We start from the raw sequence: 18,263 nt of genomic DNA, 5'->3' as shown, positions 1-18,263 counted from the left end.
AGCTAATTTAGCGTTAGCCACCTAGCTAACGTAAGCAACAACAAATTGGAAATTGTAACATTTCATCCATTTAGAAAATTCGTAACATATTGTATGTTTTTCAAATGTGTAACATATGTAACATCATACGAATTGTAATCACAAATGAATAATACCATACAAAAAGTAATATGTTATAAGGAGTGTGTCGGATTTTCATACAGAATAATACGAAATTCTCTGACACCAGGTTGGCTGTGAAGGCCCTAAATTAATTTGCTTGTCTCCTAACTAACTCCTACAATAGAATTGTTGTCACATTGTTATTATTTACCATTCGTTTTGCAATGCATATGAAAAAGTAGAGAATGTAGGCCTACACACACAATGGGTCGTTTCAGTTTTTGTCGGCTGTTGCCTACTTAGTGGAGCAAATGGCAGGAATTCAGGGAGCGGCACATTCCACATCCTGGGAAATGGGTCTTCCATAAATGGTAAGCTTGCATATAATATGGTGACGTAACGGTACATCCTTGAACTAACATAGGAAATCGATCTTATCAGGGTGAAAACATCTCAAACTATTCGCTCAGCTTTGCAACAGGAACCGCCCCCTTTACTTTTAGCTACACAAAAGCCTCATCGAAGTTTGTTCACACATGTCATATTTGTCAGGGCAAAGACAGGCTGTCTAAGAATTATACTTTCTTTTTTTTAAACTCGGATTCGGCAAATTTGGAAGTAGGCTATGCCTCTACGGGTTGTCGTGCAAGGTCCTGGACCTTGGGGATTCCGTCTAGTTGGTGGGAAGGATTTTGAACAACCCTTGACTATCTCGCGGGTAAGTGTTGTTTCAGAGAGCCTGTCACTTTTTATAATCTATTTTCTTTACAATGTAACCGCATCTGGCCTGTCCGGTGGCGGAACTTTCACTTGCTGACTCGGAACACCTTTTCCGTGAGGCACGAGGGGAAGCGCTCTTTCTCGCTGCTGTAAAGATTATTTTCATTACCTCACCAATAATCTATTGCCATTTGAGGGTCAGGAGAAAGTGACTTTTCGGGTCATTATGCCAGATGGCCGTTCAATAAAACTTAATTGACTCTAAACGGCCTTTTCGGAGAAACCAGCTTCACCGTGTTGTGTTGTGCAAAGTGTGCTACCATGTGCTACTGTTAAATTCGTCCATGAATTGGCCTAGTCTAGTTCTAGATGACAATCTTCCATTGTTTGGCCAATATATCCATCCAAGTCTGTATAGGTCTATGCATTGTTTAGTTTACCTAGAGGGCATTAGCAACCAATTATATAGTGTTGTTTTCTCAGACATTTCCTACAGTACAGCACATTTTGTGGGTAAGCAAGATCACATCCCGTGAGACAGTGTTTCACCTATATCCTCTTAGGTGGGGCACGGAACTTCACTCTTGTCTTCACCAACCTAACATTTGCCCTCAACTGGCCCACAATGTTTAGCCCTCCCAACGTTTTCTCAGAAGTACATATTGAAGAAAAACTGGCCAGGTGTATTGAGGATTTCAGTGCAACGAATGATGAACCTTTTGAAGTGTTGTAGATGTAACTGAATGAATGACTGCTATGCACACTCTGACGACAAACTATATTGTTAAGTGTGTTTTGAAACCGATTCTTGTTATTTGTTCAATTTCTCTAAGACCTCCCTTTGAATCCTTAGTCACCATCATACTTTTCTAGTGTTACTAATCCTGTCTGTCAACTGAGACTGTACCCATATTCACCACATAACAACCTGCCATGGGACGCTCAAGAGTTTAGCCAAAGGATCTGTGTCCTCCTGAAATGTCATAGAAGAATCCCAGATTCCTCGGTCCCAAATGTGATAAGGAAGTTGAGTATGTTGACGTACTGAATATTTCAGATCACTCCTGGCAGTAAGGCTGCCCAGGCCAGTCTGAGTGTCGGGGATCAGATCCTGGCCATCGATGGAGAGCCCACTGAGAGCATGACTCACCTGCAGGCACAGAACAAGATCAAGGGCTGCTTAGAGGAAATGATCCTCTCCGTCGACAGGTAGGGAGTTGCAGTTTTCCATAGACCTGGATGGGTTCAAAAAGCACGGAATCATGGAACAATTCAGCAAATGTGCACAGAAGTACAGTATCTCTGACACCTGATGTGGTTATATGTAAGAGATACTAAATTGCATGGTTCAAATGGTGAGGGAGGGGGGGGGGACCTTGGATTTGTTTATGTCTGAGGTTAAACGCCCTAGCCAGTAGAAATTCACTTTTTCGAGCTGAAAGACGATGGCCAGAGCCTACCCATGATGTTGCGCAACAATTTAAGTCATTGTTTTAGTCAAAGTAGGACATATTTGGGCTTGAAGTGGTACACCCGAACGGCCCACTTCGTGTAAGTCCATGTGAATGTGTTGTCTCTTCCTGTGATATGACATACACATTCTTTTCAGCCTCCGTTTTGTTTCAGGGCTGGGTTTTATTTGAATGTTACCACAGCGTGGCATTGTTTGTTAATCAGAAACAGCTGAAAAGTTATTCCTCTTTGTGACAGAGATGAGCCAAACTGCCTTTTGTCCACTTGGCTGCCTGAGCCATGGAGCAAATTAAACTCGGGGGTGCAAACTTAGATTTTTGCACCTCCGCTTTTTTTTTCCCTCCTGAAAATCACCATAATCTATGGTTTATTTGTCAATATTCACTTATTATAACTAGTCAGTGTTTTTTCATTTAATTTTTTACAAATTTAAGTGTCTGTGTGTGTATATACACTACCGTTCAAAAGTTTAGGGTCACATAGAAACGTCCTTGTTTTTGAAAGAAAAGCAAAAAAAACCAACATTAAAATAATATCAAATTGATCAAATACAGTGTAGACATTGTTAATGTTGTAAATGACTATTGTAGCTGGAACTGCAGATTTTTAATGGAATATCTACATAAGCGTACAGAGGCCCATGATCAGCAACCATCACTCCTGTATTCCAATGGCACGTTGTGTTAGCTAATCCAAGTTTATCATCTTAAAAGGCTAATTGATCTTTAGAAAACCTTTTGCAATTGTTAGCACAGCTGAAAACTGGAAATCAGCATTTTGTGGGTTCGTTTACAGGCTCAAAATGGCTAGAAACAAAGAATTGTCTTCTGGTGCTCGTCAGTCTATTCTTGTTCTGAGAAATGAAGGATATTCCATGTGAGAAATTGCCAAGAAACTGAAGATCTTGTACAACGCTGTGTACTACTCCCTTCACAGAACAGTGCAAACAGACTCTAACCAGAATAGAAAGAGTGGGAGGCCCTGGTGCACAACTGAGCAAGAGGACAAGTACATTAGTTTGAGAAACAGACACCTCACAAGTCCTCAACTGGCAGCTTCATTAAATAGTACCCGCAAAACACCAGTCTCAATGTCAACAGTGAAGAGGCGACTCCGGGATGCTGACCTTCTAGGCAGAGTTGCAAAGAAAAAGCCATATCTCAGTCTGGCCAATAAAAATATAAGATTAAGATGGGCCAAAGAACTGACACTGGACAAAGGAAGATCGGAAAAAAGTGTTGGACAGACAAATCTAAGTTTGAGGTGTTCGGATCACAAAGAACATTCGTGAGACACAGAAAAAATGAAAAGATGCTGGAGGAGTGCTTGACGCTATCTGTCAAGCATGGTGGAGGCAATGTTATGGTCTGGGGGTGCTTTGGCAATGGTAAAGTGGGAGATTTGTACAGGGTAAACGGGACCTTGAAGATGGAAGGCTCTCACTTCATTTTGCAACCCCATGCCATACCCTGTGGACGACGCTTAATTGCAGCCAATTTCATCCTACAACAGGACAATGACCCAAAGCACAGATAAAAACTATGCAATAACTATTTAGGGAAGAATCTGTCAGCTGGTATTCTGTCTATAATGGAGTGGCCAGCACAGTCACCGGATCTCAACCCTATTGGGCTGTTGTGGGAGCAGCATGACCGTATGGTACGTAAGAAGTGCCCATCAAGCCAATCCAACTTGTGGGAGGTGTTTCAGGAAGCATGGGGTTAAATCTCTTCAGATTACCTCAACAAATTGACAACTAGAATGCCAAAGGTCTGGAAGGCTATAATTGCTGCAAATGGAGGATTCTTTGACAAAAGCAAAGTTTGAAGGACACAATTATTATTTCAATTAAAAATCATTATTTATAACCTTGTCAATGTCTTGACTATATTTCCTATTCATTTTGCAACTCATTTCATGTATGTTTTCATAGAAATGTCCTTGTTTTCCAAGTGACCCCAAACTTGTGTGTGTGTACAGTGCATTTGGAAAGTATTCAGACCCATTGACTTTTTCAAAATGTTACGTTACCCAATAAGGGCCTTGGTCAGAGAGGTAACCAAGAACCCGCTAGTCACTCTGACAGAGCTCCAGTGTTCCTCTGTGGAGATGGTTGTCCTTCTGGAAGGTTCTCCCATCTCTGCAGCAATCACCAATCAGGACTTTATGGTAGAGTGGCCTGACGGAAGCCGCTCCTCAGTAAAAAAGCACATGACATCACGCTTGCAGTTTGCCAAAGGGCACCTGAAGGACTCTGACCATGAGAAACAAGATTCTCGAGTCTGACGAAACCAAGATCACTGTACATAACTGGAAAAATCATAATTTTCTATTGTGTTATTGACTGTATGTTTATGTGTAACTGTTGTTTTTGTCGCACTGCTTTGCCTTATCTTGGCCGGGTCACAATTGTAAATGAGAACTTGTTCTCAACTGGCCTACTTGGTTAAATAAAGGTTAATTTAAAAAAAAACAATGTTTTACTCTTTGGCCTGAATGCCAAGCATCACGTCTGGAAGAAACCTGGCACCATCCCTACGGTGAAGCATGATGGTGGAAGCATCATGCTGTGGGGATGTTTTTCAGCGGCAGGGACTGGGAGACTAGTCAGGATCGAGGTGAGATGAACGGAGCAAAGTACAGCGAGATCCTTGATGAAAACCTGCTCCAGAGTGCTCGACCTCTGGCTGGGGTGAAGGTTCACTTTCCAACAGGATTATGACCCTAAGTGCTTTTGCTATCGCCAAGACAATGCAGGAGTAGCTTCAAGACGAGTCTGAATGTCCTTGAGTGACCCAGCCAGAGCCCGGACTCGATCAAACATCTCTGAGGAGACCTGAAAATAGCTGTGCAGCGACACACCCCATCCAACCTGACCGAGCATGAGAGGATCTGCAGAGGAGAATGGGAGAAACTCCCCAAATACAGGAGTGCCAAGCTTGTAGCGTCATACCCACGAAGACATGAGGCTGTAATCGCTGCCAAACGTGCTTCAACAAAGTACTGAGTAAAGGGTCTGAATACTTATGTAAATGTGATATTTCAGTTATTTTTAATAGTAGCAAACATTTCTAAAAACCTGTTTTTGCTTTGTCATTATGGGGTATTGCGTGCTGATTTAGTATAACATTATTTAATTAATTTTAGAATAAGGTTGTAATAATGTGGGAAAAGTCAAGGGGTCTGAATACTTTCCGAATGCGCTGTATAGTTAGTTACATGTCAATTGCGGCGTTCATGAGCAAAATCATTTCTAGCCTGTCAATTCACTTCCCTGTGAGAACCATGAGCACGGGCTGACTTGACTTTCCTACCAATGGCCAAAGCCTGCCAGCAGCCTGCTTACCAATGGTTGCAAAGTCAAAGATAGGCCAGGACATTCGTTGGAGGTGGAACCTAAACGTGCATCTCTAGGACAGGAAATTACATCAATATAGGGTTAGCAACTTCCTATGGGGGGGGGGGCTTTTAAATGTTGATGTACCAACTTGGGCAGGACACTTGATGTGAGTGGTGCTTTCCTTAAAGGGGAAATCTGTGTTTTCTACATACTTTTTACGTTAATGATAGATAGCTATACCCCAGAACACACAATAGAAGCTTGTTTTACTGTGTTTGTAAATTGTATGTATGTATGTATGTATGAATGTATGTATATCATGGATGGACAGTCCTTGCATTCATAGCTCTGTATATTAATTTAAGACTAGCTACATTTCTCCAACCCATCCCTTTAGCTTTTTACCAAAATGGGGGTGGTGTCACTTTGTTTTGAACTGCAGATTACCCCTATAAAATATGTTCTTTAGAAATGGTTGTTGTCCCATCAACAGGTTCGAGGCCTGCTCTGTACACATTTGTATTCTCTTTTGGATATCTTTCATGTTTTATTGCATGTCTGAATAAAACATTTTATTGCAAGTTTGTGTATGGTCTTTGACTCTTTTATTTTTTTTAGATCAGAAACTAAAATCTGGTCACCGCTCTCTTCTGAGGATGGAAAGACCAACCCGTACAAGATGAATCTCGCATCTGAGCCGCAGGTGTGTCTGTCTTTTATATCCTACTTCACTCAGACCAAAGATATTAGGAAATTAGGCATTCGTAAGGTGACTTAGAGCTATGTCCCTGCTCTGTCATGGCGTAATTAACTGGAAAATCCCTTACTCACATAGGAAATGGTCCAGTGTCTGCAATCTTTCACATCCCCACTGCACAAACAAAGGCTTGGGTTTTTATACTGCAAACGATGAGGTCATTGTTTACTTCCCAACAGGCGATCTCCTAGGAGACCATGGTTTTATCAGCCAAGCTCTGACGTAAGACTCAGTTCCTGCCTAGTGGATGGGAAATTGAGGCCAAAGTGTGAATTAATGTAGGAATAGTGTGATTTGTCAGTCCTCCACAGCTTTCAGGGATGTCACAAACACAGTGCATTTTGGTCGCAGAATACATAGAAAATATGTTTTGCGCATTTTTTTTAAATTCACTTGAGCTTTTAATGCTTTGCATGTCACTGTATTTTGTCATAGTCGGCCCTGTGTTTACCTGTTATCATGAAGGAAGTACCAAAATATCCTTTTGACTATGCTATTCTTTACCTCTAATATCCACATATTAGTCAAGTAACTGTCATACTGTTTCTATCAAGGCATGTGTGAGAGATGGCATTGACCAGTATTTTATATTTGTAGTATAACTGATTTTTGTCTAGTACTCATTACTTTCTTTATCCCTGGCTACACCCAACTTGCAGGAGGTGAAACCCATAGGTTCCGCCCACAACAGGAGCGCCCTGCCATTCGCCGGGTTTGGCCCCAAGGTGGTAACCAATCAGTACAACAACCCTGCCGGTCTCTACTCCTCCGAGAACATCAAGGACTTTAACACGGCCGTGGATGACGTGAAAACCATTGCCACTGCCGCTAACGAGCCCAGCAACATGTAAGGATCAATCCCAGCTGGTTGCAATAATGTAATTGTGTCGAGTTTTACTCGCTGGGTATCATTCCTCAATTTACGATGTCTTACTAGAGCAGAATGCACTGCATTTTCACTTATTAGATGTTTACAGTGTGTTTGTTAGAGGTCAAACTCGAACTCAGCTCTGACCCAAGGAAACATAGCAATGTTTTGAGGCCTTATCGTTTGTTTGTGCTCGATTTGACCACGCCTTTGTACTATACGACTCATTGTATGTCAACTGGTATTGATTTGATAGTGTGTTAATTTGTTTTGCAGCCCAACAGTGGCAGACTCTGAGGTCTACAAAATGCTGCAGGAAAACCAAGAGGCTGATGAGCCTCCTCGACAGTCCGCTTCGTTCAAGGTGCTGCAGGAGATTCTGGAGTCAGGTACTTATTCACACATGTATGCAGTTGATATTCATGTAGTGTTTAAAGCCCTGAAGCTAAGCAGTTCCTGGATGGGAGACCAGATGCTGCTTGAAGAGGTGTTGGAGGGCCAGTAGGAGGCACTCTTTTTTTCCTCTGGTCTAAAATAAAATATCCCAATGCCCCAGGGCAGTGATTGGATGGGACGTTAAACGGGTGTCCTGACTCTCTGAGGTCATTAAAGATCCCATGGCACTTACCGTAGGAGTAGGGGTGTTAACCCCGGTGTCCTGGCTAAATTCCTAATCTGGCCCTCAAACCATCAGGGTCACCTAATAATCCCCAGTTTACAATTGGCTCATTAATCCCCCTCCTCTCCCCTGTAACTATTCCCCAGGTCGTTGCTGCAAATGAGAACGTGTTCTCAGTCAACTTACCTGGTAAAATAACGGATAAATAAAATGTGGCATTTACTTCAACATGGGTTTGCAATGCAACCATTTTTGGGTTGCATCACACGGATTGCGTATCCAGTTGGATTGGATTATAACGCTGTGTAAATTGCCACCATTGCAATGATGTTGCAGAATTTAGAGGCTGAGAAATGAGTGCCTGTTTCGACACGAGCACTTATGTTTCGCATTGTCGAACTGGGTTATAACTTTGTCATGTTTTGGAGTTTTAACATGACGTAATTGGCAATTGTTTTTGAATAGATTTGGTTCAGCTAAGTAGTGTGTTAAACGGTCATTTTGATTCTATAGTTGGTAACAGACTGGTGAACACAATGTGTTGTATCTCTGTGTGACACGAAGAGCCTTTGCTATATTTTACAAGGTTTTCCAAATATTTAATGGCAATTGGTAAGTGGCTTAACAAACCATGATGGCATGTCTCCTCTTGATTGCAGATCCTGATAAGCCCTCTGGGTTTAGGAGTGTGAAGGCCCCCGCCGCCAAAATGGTCTCAACAGTGGGAAATGCAAACAAGTTACCAATCTGTGACAAATGTGGATCAGGGATTGTGTAAGTACAGCGTATGATTATTCAAACAGTTGAGATGTCACGGTAATATTGTGATCTTTGCGTTTTTGCTCACGGTGATTTGATGAGGAGATCCACGCCTACTCTGAGACGATTTATGAATACAGGCCCAGTCTCATAGGCTACGTTAACACAGGCAGACCAATTCCCGATGGCATATTTGATACCTATAGTATTTTTTTTTCTCCAGAATGTGTAAACAGCCAAAAACACATGGAATCTGATCTTTTGAGTTCTGATGTAATTCCACATTTATGTGGTTCTCAATCCTGGTACAGTTACGATATGCGACCTCAATCTGGATGAGCAGATCAGATTTTCTTTTGCTCTGAAGTGTTGTTTTGCACATGACCTGCCATTAACATCAAATCAAATGTATTTGTCACATACAGTTAGCAGATGTTGACACGAGTGTAGCGAAATGCTTGTGCTTCTAGTTCCGACAATGCAGTAATAACCATCAAGTAATCTAACAATTCCAAAACTACTACCTCATACACACAAGTGTAAAGGGCTAAAGAATATGTACATAAAGATATATGAATGAGTGATGGTACAGAATGGCATAGGCAAGACGCAGTAGATGGTATCGAGTACAGTATATACATATGAGATGAGTAATGTAGGGTATGTAAACAAAGTGGCATAGTTAAAGTGGCTAGTGATACATGTATTACATAAAGATGCAGTAGATGATATAGAGTACAGTATATACATATACATATGAGATGAGTAATGTAGGGTATAATAATAATAATAATAATAATAATAATAATAATAATAATAATAATAATAATAATAATAATAATAATAATAATAATAATAATAATAATAATAATAATAATAATAATAATAATAATAATAATAATAATAATAATATGACAAGCATCCAAAAATTAAAAGGTGGCTGAAATCTGGATGCCTCTTCAATAGCCAAACAATCTTACCTTCTGCGCATGTATGGGATTCTCTACTTCACGCATACATTTATTTACCTCGCTGCTGCTCCCTGCACTGCCCCCCCCCCCCCCCCCCCCCATTGATCAGATGTCTTTGTCTACTAACTTCGACGTGTTGTGCGAACAGCACGATCGACGTGTAGTTTGACAAACTTCGTTGTCCATTGTCCATTGGGGGGCAGCAGTCACACAGCCTCTGACAAAATGTAAAGGATCAGTGACTGGAAATTAGCATTGCATCTGTGTGCTATTTCAGAGGCTACATCAGTGTGAATGCTGCAATCTGCTATGGTTCACGTGTAGGATTGCAAAGGGAGGTTATATTACTGGAAACCTTTTTTGAAGTTTACCAGTAAACCACCGAATTCTTGGTAACTTTCAAGTATTTTGGGGGGTGTCTAGTGGCCTTTTTTTGGGGGTGCTTCAGATTGTCGGTTGTCTGTAATTTATGGAAGGCCGTTTTGGTCTTTGCGTGTCAAAAAAAAGATGCAGGTCAAATAAGACTTTGACTTGTGAAATAAGCGTTTAATTTGACACGCCAAATAACACAATTCCATTGTAGAATGTTGTGTGCGCTGAATTTGCACGTGCAAGCCAAGGGCCACCATTACGATCGCTGTCAAAGCTGTACAGTACCGCGTTGGTAATAAGTCCTTATTTGTTTGACCGAATGTGAAAATGTCTGTGTGAGCATTTGAAATTGGATCAGGATCAAAAAATGTGTGCACATTTCTTTTGATACAGATGTTCTCAGCAACTTCTGGGGTAACTAGCTAGGTTTAGTTGGGACCTAGCTAGCGCCAACGCGACCAGCTTGAAAACAATGAACAGTAGAACATGCAGGAATTTTCAATATTCTTAGCAATGAGTTAGGAATCAATGTGAGTATGTATTAGCTAGGTAGCCACTTGTTCTCCTATTGAAATAACTAGCTAGCCTGCTACTTAACCCTGTTGCCCAAAACTAACGTTATAAGCAAGTCTCTCTTTGAAAGGGATGCAGAAGGTTTCAAATGGTGAAATCATGCAATATTTATAATTGATGATGTTAAACATGGTTGGAATGTGGAGCAATGAAATGGGGTATCGGTCTACGCGTTGACACCTAGAGAACACAACTGTGAAGAGTTTACGGAAATATTAGCGTTGTAGCTCTTATTGTGGGACCTTGACTGTGGGAAATCACCTCTCCAGTCAGCCTATTGTGCGTATTGACGTTCATATTGCACTGTACAGCCTTACCCCGTTTCATAGATCCCCAATCGTTAGGCATCAGCCTACTCAGTACCCAAGTGCTTTTTTCCCCCAAAAAAACCTCGAGTTATCAGACTCCAAAACATCCACGTTGTATTGTTTTTCCTCGGGAATCATGTTCAATACACATAGTAGGTTGACTGGTACAATACATGTCTCAATTTACAGTGGTTTCAGAGTCCCGCAATAAGAGCTATATGACACTAATGTTCTCTGGGTGTCACTGAGTAGACTGATACCCCATGTAATTGATCCACAATCCATAGGTAAGGCTTTACAGTGAAGTAAGTATGCCCCCAATACAATTCAAACGTTTTATACGGTGGTCACCAACTGGTCGATCGCGGTCGATTGACTTGTCGATCTCCAAGGCATTTCTAGTCGATCGCCAAACATTTATGTAAAAAACCCAACGATAAAGCATTTATTATTATTATTATTATTATTATTATTATTATTATTATTATTATTATTCTTTTTCAATAGTCTCAGGCTGTTGTTGGTAGGTGCAGCCAATTCAGCTGCCCTGCGCGCAAACTGGCAAACTGTTGCCATTTCATGTGTCTGAAGGTACAAACTCTGCCTTCCCGGTGGGCCTGGAGAGGAAATCAAGTGCACTATGCTACCGCTGGCCAATCAGATTGCTCAGATGACCAAGTCTGCAGTAACGTAGCAGGCATAAAAGAAAGCTAAACTCTGAGTTCATGTTTAAGTTCTTACTCGGCACTGTCAACACTTTGTATTCAACACCTTTTATAAGCCATAAAATGTGCTTTCTTCCTATTTTCACTCAGTGCTACAACAAGAAGTGCAGCAGTAATGAATGAGTAGGAAAGTGTATCTATAGGCGTTGTTATTATTAGCGGCTTGGGTCTTTTTTTTAAATATCAAGGAATATTTATTTTTCTCTGTTCATAGGACTAACAACATGAAATCGTGCATGAGGCAGAAATAATGCAACGTGACTCGAGTTTCGACATTAGCTGGAAGACGGTGTGTCCCGTTTTGGTCAGTGTCCGTGGAGGAAAGGGAGAGCGGAGGGATGTTGAGAGACGGACCCTCAGTCTGCTGCTCTCTCCCTCCACTGAAACTGACCATCAGATGCAGGCACCATCAACCCAGTAAAATAAAATGCAAATTATTAAAATGTATGCTCACTCAGCTGTGCCTCACAAGTAATGCAACAATGGATCTATTACCGGTGTGATTATATAGCCTACCTCAAATTTGGATGCATTGGCAGGTAAATTCAAGCAAAGTCCGTAATGTATTAGGCCTATAGCTTACTGCACAAACCTCATTGCTACAGTACTGTTTTTCATTGGTTAATGTTGCATAGACTTACATTTTTTAAGTCATGTTAATAAAAAATCAGAGCGGTAGATCTCTGCATTTTGACCTAGAAAAGGTTGGTGACCGCTGATCTAATACATCCAGATTTTCAGTCTTTTTGTTGAGTTTAAGGACATTCCAACCTTGTGATCTATTCCATCATGGCATGATTCCACTATTTGTATTATTTGCATGACTTTCATTGAGAGACCTTCTTTTTTTTTTTTTTTTTTTGAATGCAAAGTGCAAATTCCACTATTGTGACTCATCTTTATTGTGGCAAGCTTCACATAGGTGGGTACGACCACCTTTAATCAAACAAGAACTGTCTTATAAATTAGGGGTGTTTTTAGGTGACACTTAGCTAGTTAACTATAGCTACTGAAACAACAGATTGTTCTTCCCCAAAAACATAGCAAAATGACGTTGTTTGCATCCATCAGCTAGCTAGCTTTTTTACGACCAGCACTGTCTCTAAAGCTTGGAAGTTTGTCTGCGTTCGTGCGGTACAGGCACCTTTACCAGCATCATAGCATGCGTATCGTTGTGACATATATGACCGACGAGTGATAGTGTAATCAATGTGTAACTGTCAAATTAATGAACTGTTAAATTATTGTGACGTACAGTCATATTCGCGTTCTGATTGGTCAACAAGCTTATTTGACACGTCAGATATCTGACGTATCTTTTTTGACACACAAAGACCCAAACGGCGTTCCATAGTAATTATCTCTGGCCCTCCGTGTGGCCTTATCACATGTAAAATTGAATGACAAAGCTGTAAAACATTAGCCTAAATATAAACAAACTTGGTGAATACCATTTTGTTTAATATGAGGGTTTCAGCATGAAATATAAATTAGGAACTAATTGGCTACATTGACATGGATATAAACAAGGAATACTATATATGAATACATTTTTTTTTAAAGTTATTTAAGTATAAATTACCAATGTTACTATAGATTCATGTTTTACCGGTTAATCAATTTAACTTTAGTAAATTAGCGGTACCTTTGCAACCCTAGTCGCATGAGCAACAGTGTGGACAGTCAGGAAAGAAGATTGTTTATGTACATTCTGCATTGGGTTCCTAGGATGGCTGTGTAAATGCAGCCTCAGTTGCTACACTAAGATCAAATACTGTATTTTACTAATTTCCTAAATATTCCTTATTTGTCGTAAAGTTTTTTTTTTTTTTTTTTTAAATGGAATGTCACAGGAGAAGTGTTTTGTGTCACATGTCAATTAAATTGGCTGATCTACAGCCATGATGTAAGCATGCTGCCGACAGCTGTGTACTTTAGGGGTCCTTAGCACATGGTAATAAAGTGTTAAGACTTAAAGGGCAATTCCGCCACGTTTCAACCTCCTATTCATTATCTACAGCACCAAACCAGTGTCTGTATATGTGAAAACAGCATCCCCCTGCCCCCTATTATCTGTGGTTGAAAAGATAAGGTCCTGAAAAAGGCTTCTATGTGACATCACAGGGTAGGATTAAAAGTAAGAAAATCTGCAACGAGTTTCTAGCAAGAGAGAGGGTGTTTTCTGTCACCGCAAATCTGTCAGAAAATCACTTTTTAATTTTTTTTTTTTATAGCTTTTATATTGGGCATTCTAAGACTTTGCTACATGGGGTATTATGCTGCCTGCTCATAATGCTTTATTAATGTTATGTGCTAAGAGGTGCTCATAAATATCTACATAATGCATTATGGGCAAATAATGCATTCTGAAGAGGGTTTTCATAGGAAGTTTTTACAGATTTTAGATTTATTTGACCTAACCATTTTAGTTTGTGATTTCTTCTTTCCCAAACTCAGAGGGATGGTTGTCAAGTTGCGGGACAAGTTTCGTCACCCCGAGTGCTACACCTGCTCCAATTGTGACGTCAACCTGAAACAGAAGGGACATTTCTTCGTGGAGGACCAGATCTACTGCGAGAAACACGCACGCGAGCGAGTGACTCCACCCGAAGGCTATGACGTGGTCACGGTCTTCCCCAAGTAGAGCTGTCTCGTTGGAACACTGCACATGACCACATTAGTGTCTCCAAGACTCCATGAGAACCATCCCCAAGACGTTCCAGCGTTTTTAAAGATGTCACATTCTAGACTGTAACATGGTATATTGTTTTATGCCTGAATCATGTTACTACCAGGCACGACATGTTACGCTTCAGTCAAGGTTTGCTGTTCGTCAGATGATAATAATTTGCACATTATGCGTATACGTTTAGGAACCGAAGAAGGCTATGAATTGTTTGCTTACATGGTGTAGTCTGGTTGAACCCAATCTCTAAGAGGAATCCAAAACATTTGTATTTTTAATCAGTAGATTAATATTTTGGGTTTCTGTTTTTACCATAAATCTTTGACAAACATGCTGTGACCACGGACAGTCAAGGGACAGGCAGTAGCTACTTTACTTGGGTATGACTTTATCACGGATAGATCCAGGCTTCTGGGTGGATGTTCATAAACAAAAACTATCCTCCAAAATGATTGCTGAGCTCCATATTTTCATTGTGAAAATGCTGTATTGGTGTTCCAAATTTACTCTTGTCAATATAATTATTATGACTTAATAAATGTTTTCTCAAACCGTGTTTCTTTGTTTAGTTAACTTGATAAACTGGCTGCATAGAGGTTGGGTTTTAAGGACGATTAACGTTCTTCTCGGCTGTCTTTTTCAGTATTGGTAAAAGTGTGCTCAGCGTTGTTTCAACAAGCAACGGAGCAACAGGTCTTGCTGTAGCCTCTTCAGGCACCCAAAGAGCAAAAAGACCATTGAGGACGGAGACATGACGATGAATTGGATGGCCAAAAAGGGGTGGCGTAAGAGTCTGATCGAGGAGAAGTTGAGGGCCTGTGGAGACCAAGAGAGTCTTCTTGTCTTGGAGCACCAGGGGTTGGCACTGTGAGCAGGGTGGAGAGGAGACACTCAGAGCCCCTCCAGGACCTCTAGGCCAGGGAGCTCATTAGAGGTGTTTTAGAATGAGATTGCGCTTCTCCTGGATGGATGGCTGGGAGGCATCCCACCCCTGGGGCTACCTGACTTTTGGGCCCAGCAGGGGATGGCACTGCCCTGGTAAGTAGGCCCATACATGCTTCAAACGTCAGTTTTGTTTTAACGCCTGTTAAGTGCTGTTCAGTAATTGACCAGTTTGTCCCTGTCACTGCTGGTCAGGTGCCGTGTCTACTTCATGTTATTCTGGTTTGGGGCACCACCTGCTGTTTTGCATGGTGACCAGCAGAGTGGAGAGCTGGATGCTAGTGGTGACCCTGCTGCTCTACATCTTTAATCTATGCTCTCGCCGAGTAGACTTTCCAGTTTCAAGCATTACCACCTTTCATGAGACCAGCTATTATGTTTGATGTTATACGGTATTACAAATGACTAGTGACACCCTGCCCTACAGGCGATAAAACATTGGATCTGATTTAATTAGATTCAATACAATTTTGTTTGAGGCATACATACAACCAGTCTTCAACTCAATAACCCCCCCCTCCCCCCGCAAAGAACACATTCATGCTACTAATAAGCTCAACATCCCATGTATTTTAATTATTTTGGTTATTGTACTCGCTGTCAATTTGCCTAAAATGTCACCATATGAGTGAATGTGCACCGACAAATCATTTGTTTGCAAATAAAATTGGGGTCATGTAAATAATTGTAAGGCTACTCCGAGGGTCCACCTTGTGTGACCAGGCACAGTAAAATCATTTGGTTGCAGTTACTGCCTCCCTTACATTTATAGAAGACCCTCTTTCACCATAGAAGTATAGTTACTATTGGGATGCATAGCCTAATTGCCATGGTAATTTTGAATGTTTAGTCAGTTAGCATTATGGGTAATGTAGAGGTTCTACAGTTTCCAAATTGTCCTAGAAATGCGCAGGCCTACATCATATGCATTTTGACAGAACGGTATCTCAGGGAATACTGAAACATTCCCAATACAAAAACACAGCGGAATATAAAGTGGCCAATGGCACGACATGCTTATTTTGAGTGTAATTAAGAAAATCTGAATTGTAGGAGATTCACCCACAGTTAAGTGGTTTACGGTAAACAGCACTTTACAGGCGGAGAATCTTTGGAAATTAGTCATTTGATTAAATGCCATTCCCACTTCCTGCAAATCAAAAATGTGTATCTGTTTTGGTTTGTTGTTTTTATTGGGTAATATAAGTTATACCCGACACATTTAATTTGCCTCATTCTACGTGTCATGCCACAAAGAACTCATTTGTCTTTCAGGTCTATATCTTCATGGATGTCACACTTGGATGTGTGCACCTCTGCAGATGGACTCTGCTACATGTGTGGAAGACACAAGCCATAAACAGTTTTGCCATTTTCTGTGGCTTATAGGTATTTAGTTGAGGTACATAGTACTTTTGGCATTAGCATATATTTTTTTATGTTTGCATGAGAGACCTTATTCAAGTGGTATTACTGTAATCTGTTCATCACACATGCCTTCCAATATGTTGTTGTTTGCTAGTTATTCGCATTCAGCTCAATTGCAAAGCCTTCCATCGACTACTATTAAAATGATCGTTGTAAAAAAATTGCCAGGCCTCTTATCCCGACTGGTTTTCAGACCTGTCAATCACCTCTATCGGTTTCAACCAATCAGGGCGCTCAGACGCACTCCAGGGGTCCAACCCGCACTCATTAGTTAGAGCATGTTCACCTGCCGTTTCAATAAGATGCACGTTATGTTTGAGGGACGCACAACACTTCAAGATAGAAAACAGCATGTGGGAGTCCGTCATTACACAACTTGCATCTACTTGAGACTGCGGGTGAACACTCACTAACTTGAGGTGTGCGAAACTAAAAGTCTATATTTCACATTCCTTATAATAATCAAACCAGACAACACGATTTTCTTGTTTAAAAAATATATATATATATATATTTACAGATAACCAGGGGCACATTCCAATACTCAGACGTAATTTACAAATGAAGCATTTGTATTTAGTTTGTCCGCCAGATCAGAAGTAGTAGGGATGAAGAGGGATGTTCTCTTGACAAGTGCATGAATTGAACTATTGTCCTGTCCTGTTAAGCGTTCAAAATGTAATGAGTACCTTTGTGTCAGAGGAAAATGTATGGAGTAAAAAGTAAAATATTTTCTTTAGGAATGTATTGGAGTAAAAGTTGCCAAAAAAAGAAATGCAAAAGTACAGATACCTCAAACTACTTTAGTAATACTTGTATTTTTACGTAAGTACTTTACACCACTGCGTGTGACAAAAGCATGCAGAGTCAAGGGTGCTGCATGTAGCCGCCCTGTGAGGAAGGTACACAAAGGGCACAGTATTTAGCTGCCCCATGCAGGGCCACAGGTATGTCGAATGCCCAGTTCGACAATTTCATTCAATGCATTTTTGAGGACTGAGGACTGACGGTCAATCACCAGAGAAACTGCAACTTAATATCCCCTACTGCAAATAAAACATGTGGTGTTTTCTCTTTTTGGTCTCTGGAAATGCTGCTACAATTCTCAACTTCAGAGCATTGTGATTGTTATATTATTTAGAAACCATGCTTTGTTTTAAAGGATTTAAGGGTTCGTTCAGGAGTTGGGAGAAACAGGGCAGCTTGCCATGAGATATGCAGTTGTTATTATGGGATGCACACCATTTATCTCCAACAACAGTTTTGTAGAGCAATAGAGGTTTGTACCAATAGTATTATTAAATATGTTTTATAACTGTCTGTGGCATTATGATGCATGTACATGACACTACAATGGAAGCATTATTGTGATGGGTATTCTATCCCCATGGCAATGATGACATATATCATCACCATTATGACGTCAACGCAAGCTTGCATGCCCAAGTCGTTCACCATTATGATCCACTCACTATGCTTTTATGACGTCTAACTATGATTTGATGTCGTATCAAGTTAGGCTGAACGTGAACAGTACATCAACAGCTATCAATGCTTTAATACTATCAATACAACGTGTTTTAAATATAAATAAACAGTGCTACTTCTGACCTCATTCTT

General features: G+C 40.6%; 1 protein-coding gene across 1 annotated transcript; it reads left to right on the top strand.

Moving 5' to 3' along the window:
* Window positions 1-471: 471 nt before the first annotated feature.
* pdlim1 (PDZ and LIM domain 1 (elfin)) lies at window positions 472-14,829 on the top strand. Its single transcript, XM_036981866.2, has 7 exons — window positions 472-820; window positions 1,880-2,031; window positions 6,254-6,338; window positions 7,052-7,239; window positions 7,537-7,649; window positions 8,539-8,653; window positions 14,045-14,829. Exons 1-7 carry the CDS (start codon window positions 728-730, stop codon window positions 14,229-14,231), a joined length of 933 nt encoding a protein of 310 aa, XP_036837761.1. The 5' UTR covers window positions 472-727; the 3' UTR covers window positions 14,232-14,829.
* The last annotated feature ends 3,434 nt before the right edge of the window (window positions 14,830-18,263 follow it).

The sequence above is a fragment of the Oncorhynchus mykiss genome, chromosome 1, assembly GCF_057628025.1.
Source record: "Oncorhynchus mykiss isolate SJ-2025 chromosome 1, ASM5762802v1, whole genome shotgun sequence".
In the NCBI taxonomy this organism is placed as follows: Eukaryota; Metazoa; Chordata; class Actinopteri; order Salmoniformes; family Salmonidae; genus Oncorhynchus; species Oncorhynchus mykiss.
This window is presented reverse-complemented; position numbering and strand designations above follow the sequence as displayed.